Source organism: Morone saxatilis, unplaced genomic scaffold (assembly GCF_004916995.1).
Source record: "Morone saxatilis isolate NCDOM2014 unplaced genomic scaffold, NCSU_SB_2.0 Contig21, whole genome shotgun sequence".
In the NCBI taxonomy this organism is placed as follows: Eukaryota; Metazoa; Chordata; class Actinopteri; family Moronidae; genus Morone; species Morone saxatilis.
In genome coordinates, this window is record NW_023339774.1 from 11,906,493 (window position 1) to 11,914,071 (window position 7,579).

At 37.7% G+C, this 7,579-nt stretch overlaps 1 protein-coding gene across 1 annotated transcript in view; it reads left to right on the top strand.

Moving 5' to 3' along the window:
- Positions 1–6,035, top strand: part of cabp7b (calcium binding protein 7b) — a 17,684-nt gene extending 11,649 nt beyond the window's left edge. Inside the window, exons 2-5 of the mRNA XM_035668318.1 lie at positions 4,729–4,872; positions 4,988–5,100; positions 5,652–5,799; positions 5,908–6,035. Of these exons, the coding sequence (XP_035524211.1) occupies positions 4,729–4,872; positions 4,988–5,100; positions 5,652–5,799; positions 5,908–6,035 (533 nt within the window). The remainder of the gene's footprint in view (positions 1–4,728; positions 4,873–4,987; positions 5,101–5,651; positions 5,800–5,907) is intronic.
- Positions 6,036–7,579: the final 1,544 nt, after the last annotated feature.

Here is a 7,579-nt window from a genome sequence, read left to right on the forward strand (position 1 = left end):
TTTGGTATCGTGACAACACTAGTGTGCATGAGTGTGTCAAGCTCATTGAAGCAGTGAAAACAGTGCTTTTACTCATCACATGGCCGGTATAGTTGGTTTACAAAGCCTTGAAAATAAAGGGCTAGACAGTATATTTGCAGCACATGGATGGACTTGATAACCCCTGTGCAGTTGTGTCAGCAGGCCATCTGCAGCAACAGAGCCACACAGGCCTTTTTCACAGTGATAAAGCAGCAATGCACAGACAGCAGGGTTGGGTTGGCACTGCTGGATAAAGCTCATTGTGTTCTCAGTAAGCTGCCATGACCAGAGGTTCACAATTGGACATGATAAACGCCATTGTGGCTGCCTGTCCCCAGGATGTGCCCCCATGCCCCCGTGTCTTCTGAGCCCAGAGATATGCTTCCAGCGCTTGGGCCGATTTCACGCTGAGTGCACTGAGGGATTAATCTTTCATTTACAGGTTCCCCCATCGGGATTTGTACCGACAACCTCCTGACCTTGCCCAGTCTGAATGTTTCCACCTGGCTGAACAGCCAGACGCATAAAGTCCTGTCAGTGAATGCGGCACAGTGCATCCAAGCGCGTGTGCGACCGTGCACATGCGCCCCTGTCGGTGTGTGTGGTCACAATGGATATGGAGGCCCAGGGCTGAAACCCACAGAGCTGTCATGCACTCAGGTGTTACCACAGTGATTTATTCAGGTCGACTGGTTAAGAGGTCGGACAGGATAGAGGAGAACTACAAGTTCTTGATATTAAAAAAAATTTCATATCAACAGATTTCATCTCCTCTCCTATTTCCTCTGTGATGTGTATAAGTTTCTTGTTTCCCCATGCCCAACCTCTCTGACCTCAACACCAAAGAGATCATACACAAAACACACCTTCTGCCATAGCAATGCTCAACATAACACCTTGGTAGCCATTATGTGTAAATATTATGTTCATGGAATGTTTGTATAAATGTGATGTCACTGCTGTCTCTTTTATATTGTGTTTGTATTGATGAGGAAGAGGCTATGAACAGAATGTGGCAACAAACCTCCTTAAAACGGACAAACTTATATTATGGTGGATACAATATTAACAATCAAATTTGCTGATCATTAAATTAAACTAAACATGATGAACCTGGAGTCTTCTGGGGCATCGGGGAAGTTGTCTGCTTTGCCCAGTTGGTAATCAAGCCTTTCCGAGATCTGACTGGCTAATATTACTTAACACCCTGTCCACTGCCAACAGTTAATGAAGGTGATCAGTCTCTGACCGTATCCAAATTCAGTTCAACTGAGAACTGAAACTACTTGGCAGATCAGAAAACACTTATTTCATTTTTCAAACGTCGTGTAACATCAATCATGGAAATCCATTCTTGATCTTGGAAATTGTTGTTTGACACATTGTCCATCTAATGGCTTTTCCTGGAACTGCCAACCCAGCCTTACTTAAAACCAGGAGAGACACTGCAAACACACAAACCTCCCAGGAGCAGTGTATAGTGTCAGAATTGCTCTGATGCTCAATTCTGAGGCTGTTATGTAAATAGTTTAGAAAAAATATAGCAACTTCTGATCACATCAATTTTAGGCTTAAATTAACACCTAATGTTTAGCACACCCAACTTCTGGGTTAAGCACCACCCACATCCAGTTTAAGCCCTGCCCATTCAAAGTACAGATATGAATACAGATAATGTAGTTGGTTGAACAGATACAGATAATGCTGTACTTGTTCATCCCTAATAAGCACAGTTTAAACTGTAATGATCTGTAAAATCTTTAATTATAATGCTTTTATTGTTTAAACAACACAGCTCAGTGAAGCAAAAAACAGATAACAACCCAGAGCATGATATCCAACACACTTACATACAAACACACAATAGGCTAAGCCGGGAGGAAACAGGACACCACTTCTCCGTACCAGCCCCTCCTCAGAGGGTCAGCAACTGTTCTCTCCTGCCTTTCATAGCATCGCCATTGTGGGATCTCATATAACTCCAGGATGAGGCTGGAGTCTCTGGAGGCTTTAGCTAGCTAACAGTTAATAACATTACATTATGATCAACAGCGTCAACAAAACTAACAGGAAAGTAAGTCAGATGTCAATCAAGCAGACACTGAAGTCCTGAGCCTTGGCCGCCCATGATTCCGTCTCTGGTTCACTGCTTTTCCTTCCATGTACAACTTTTGATAGTTACTGACCTCTGCAGACCAAGAACACCCCACAAGAGCTGCAGTTTTGGAGATGCTCATGACTCAGTCGTCTAGACCTCCATAATGTGCGGCCTATAGTCAAAGTCGCTTAGATCCTCATGCTGCCCATTTTTTCTGCTTCTAACACATCAACTTTGAGGGCAAAATGTATACTTGCTGTCTAATATATCCAACTCACTGACAGCAATGATAACCAGATAATCAGTGTTATTCACCAGTCAGTGGTCATAATGTTATGGCTGATCGGTGTATGTTGAGGTTTGATATATAGTCAGTTATGTTAACTCCAATGTTCATTTACTTTTTATTCTCAACACTTTTCCATTTCTGCTTCTAGTATGTCAGGCTAGCATTGTTTATATGAATGTTCATCTCCTACAGGTTCAGTGTTTTTTTTTAATTGCCTGTCTTGTTTTATTGAATGACACATGACTACCGAGCAAGCATCGCAGAGTCTTGTATATTTGAGGATCTACATCAAAAAGAACCACAGAGGTTCTGTGCCTTTGATGTGCAACTGCCCTTTTTACCACTTCAAACAGAATAATGTGATGCAGGGTGAGGATAGGAGCCAAATGGCAATATTTATGGATTATTTACCAAAAGTTGTAGTTAATAATAAACACATGAACCTGCTCGCTGCCTTCTGTTACAACCAATTGTGCTATGGTCATGATAACAGGTGTTAGCTCTGAAGGTGTCTATTAGTATCCATAGCAAACAAGGAATTTGCACCATATGCTCTCAATGGGAAAACATTTTAGAATATAATAGACCAGGTAATACCAGTACAGTACCATTTGATAATTTATAAACTGGTCCACATTTGTGTTGAACATAAACCTGAAACAGAATAGAATAAATCTCAATTTACACAGGGGCCACACTTAATTTATTAATTCTGTTTATCTATTTCAATGTAACCCAGGAAAATAGCACTGAGCTTCAGCACTGTGTGCACGTATACTGGTATATAGAGAGAGGCAGTCTCTATCCATGGTGCTGAAACATTCAACTAAAGTTTTTTTGATGTTGTTGTTTTCAAATTCAAATTCAAATGGATTTATTGGCATGATGTAACACTGTACATATTGCCAGCGCAAGCGTGTAGACACTGAAAAGCTAAACATTTATTAGAAAACATACTATAGTAAATAAACATATACAGCAAGACAAAACAAATAACCTGTCATCAAATATAACAGCAACAACGTGTCAGGTAACTGTCACTCACTGTCCCTCAATGTTCATACTAACTCACAGCTCTTGGAGTCTTCCCCTAGTTTGACTGGTAGTTTTCTTCTTCTAGGTTAAGAAAACATTCTGTTAATAATTAATATTTATAAAATAAATACATTTAAGATGGCTGTTTTCACTCAGTCTTTAACTATAGTCTCTCTGTCTCTATCCATGGTACTGAAATAGATTTTGCCACTTTATATGGGCTAAAACATTCAAATGCCAATGTATGTAATCGCTGAGTGTAGGCTGATTTATAAATATAGAATGAATGACAATATCATAAAATAAAGTAAAGTAAAGTAGTAGCAGTAGTAATAATAATAATAATAAGTATTTATAGGAAAAGCTGTGATTGTTTAGAACTACTGTACCTTAATAAAAACGTCCTTATAGCTGCGTACAACTACGTTACAGCATATTACAAACCATTTATTAAATGTTTGTATACTGAATATAAATACTAACTGGAGGACAGGAAAGTGTTGTCAATTCATACTTCCCTTGTCTGTGGGCCCCAAGCCCATTTGTTCCTACAAAAGACCTAAATCTCTAAATATCCAACTCAAACAGAAGTAAATAGTTCATTTGTTGGTGAGTATTTTTAGCAGAAAGCAAAGAGGATGTGGGATTTACTCAAAATAAACAACCATTTTCATCATAATTAGGGAACAAGGCTGATTGATTTGTTTTTAAGAGTTTTTAGACAACAATAGAGCTCTATGGGACAGGGGAATAAGCTACAGTATATCACAATTTGTCTACACAGATAATACTTTGCTAGTATCTATAGGATCAAATCATTGTTGGTTTGGGTCTTTTCATGGGAATTATTGATCCTCTAATGCCTCTGCTGTATTTGTAACAAGAAAAAAAGTTTTAAACTGTTCTCACTCCTGCAAATCCAGTGTTTGAAAAGTAAACATAAATATAAATAAAAATATTTATTTATTTATTTACATAAATATTCAGATATGCCTCCCTTTTCTCCAAACATAAACATCTAAGAAACAGGGATTATATTTTTTGAGTTTTGACTTAGTATAACTGCCTAAAATTCTTTGCTCCACACAGGCACACAATTTCAAACAGCTTTAAACTGCTTTAAACTCTTAATATAAACATTGTGTACACACACATATAACAAACCATGTTCAATCGAGCTAGCCTGCTGTTGCTCACAGTGTGAAATCGTAAGTTATAAATCTATATAAACATGCCTCCTTCATCTCCACTCCTAATATGATTACTGCCCTCCTTTTTCCAACAGAGATTCGTGAGGCTTTCAAAGTATTTGACCGAGATGGAAATGGTTTCATCTCAAAGCAGGAGTTGGGTATGGCGATGCGTTCACTGGGCTACATGCCCAATGAGGTGGAGCTGGAGGTTATCATCCAAAGACTTGATATAGATGGTACGTTTCACTCTCTCTCTCTCTCTCTCTCTCTGGGTCAGCAAGTTGGCTGTTACATATAATCGAACACAGAAGCTATACAGTGACATGTGTCTATGTTAATCTGTTTCATCAGGTGATGGTCAAGTTGGCTTTGAAGAATTCGTCACATTGCTTGGTCCTAAACTCTCTTCTGCTGGCATGCCTGATAAGTTCAATGGAGCAGACTTTGATTCAGTGTTTTGGAAGGTATATTATCATCAGTATTATCAATCAAGGCTAATCAAGTCTTTACCTTTCCTTTACCAGTGTTGATTAATTCATTCTCTTTTGAGTGAGTTTTCTTTCAGGCTTTTCTGTTGTTTTGTAATAGAGAGACATCTGTTTCAATTAAAATTACAAAACCTTCTGATTTAGTCAATTAAACAAGTAATTCTAGCATTAGTATTACATTATGCATTATATTCTGATTTGCTTCTCTGACTTTGCTCTGAAAGTAAAGTTCTTAATTTTCAAATGGCCTTGACATACTACACCACTGTGATAATTACAGTGTGTTACATACAGTATTGTCATTCCTTGCATTTAGTTCAAATAAATGAAAATCAGTATCAGTATTAGTTCCCTGTCTGATTTCAATAACAGTACGTTATTTTATAGCCCAGGGAATGTCCTCATAGCTGGGAACAACAATAGCCGAGAGCTTCCCTGTAATGCCACTATTATTGCTGACCTACACAGCATTGAGACTCTCTCTCCTCTGATAATTAGACCTATCTTTGTGTTTTCTGTCTTCCCAGTGTGACATGCAGAAATTGACTGTGGATGAGCTTAAGAGACTGCTTTACGATACTTTCCGTGACCACCTCACCATGAAAGACATTGAGAACATCATCATGACTGAGGAGAGTCACCTGAACAGTCCAGATACTCATTTGGACATTGACAGTATGTTATATACAGATTTTATTTCACACATTGCTCGGGCATTTTAAAAAAAAAGCTCTGTTAAGATTTACAGATGTGCTAATATTTTTTTTCTAAATCTTTCCACAGCAAGCCCAACACAACAGGAAAAACACACATGTGTGCGTAAAAGCCTGATTTGTGCCTTCGCCATTGCATTTATCATCAGTGTTATGCTCATTGCAGCAAATCAAATGCTCCGCAGAGGAATGAAGTAAAGAGCAGTTTCTTGCTGGTTACAAAAAGATGTAAGTACGGACAATGAAAAGGCAAACATTAACCAAAATACTTGACTGTTTTTCGTTTTGTTCAATGTTTTCAACACCCACAATGACACTAACACAGCTTCTCTCTATAGATGAAATGATGTCAGTATGGCCACTAATCATATATTACCATGGTAAAAAGACAGGATGAAATAAAGACATTTCAAGGGCTGATTAGTATCCTAAAACAGTAGTATCACACTGACTCAAAAATGTTTTCTAAGAAATTATATAGGAAAGCCGGCTGTAGAAGACTTCAATATTTCAGTGTACAGTATGTGCTGTAGTAATAGCTGTGCTTTGTCTAATATATCAAAACAATTAATGTTGTTGATGAGAACTCTGCTGTTTGAAATACTGATACTGATGATAGTAATTAAGCAATATGAAAGTGTTAATGGGCTACATATTAAGTAGTTTTAAATCACTCACTAAAACACAAGGATAAATGAGTGGGAACTGAATTATTTGTCTCTTTTAAGTATTTTAGTGGCACGGTTTCCAGTCCAGAAGTCCAACTCACATCCAGTTTAATATACTTTGCTAAACCAGCATCATCCTTCATCTAAATCTTAACAAAAAAGTAACTAATTCAAGACAAAGGTTGGACTACTAATAAACACTTGTGGTGAAGTTGCAGATTGCAACCAAATGAATAACGCTCGTCTTCCTAGCATGTAGGAGAAACTACTGTGACTACAAAACTCACAAAAAACGAGGTCCTACTTTGTGCTGTTGTTTGTTTCATCCATTCTAGGCTACTGTACAAAACATAGCAGTTTAAAATGGCGACCTCCATAGAAGGGTTAAGAAGACCCGCGCCATCTGTAAATAAATTGGCTCGTTCTAAAATAACAAAAATATGATTATTATTTTCAAGTGATTATACACTTATGAAAACATACCCATTAATATTAATGTTAAGTTCTGTTTCTGCTAATAGAGCCCCCTAAATATCACAAACTGGACCTTTAATGAATCTTAATAATCTTGAGTTACAAGCTGTACAAATCTGTTGAATGGAATATTTAAAGTAGACTCTAGGCTCTCTACTTTAGTCCAGACTGAAATGTCTTTATCAGTGGATACTAATGGTTCCTACTGACTCCTGTGACTTTTCCTGTAATAACTGTAACTGTGAAATCAGGGGTGGATCTAGAGAAATATTCATGAGGTGGCAAGAAGGTGGCATGGACACTTTAAAGGGTGGCAGAAATATATGCTGATTTAATCGCAAACAATCACACATATCAATATTTGCATGAAATGAAGATAATTTAACTCAAAAACACTACGTTGTTGTGGTACATTAGCACTTTTTAAATTGAAGCCTATCAACTAGTCTAAAAGGTGGCCATAACAGATCATTAAAGTATGTGTTCATTTAGTTTTAGTTTTAATCTAAATGAATGGGTTGAAATTGACAAATTGACAGCATTAGAAACCAAACTGGGGTCACAGTGGTAACCCCTCTAGATCTACCCCAGTGTGAAATA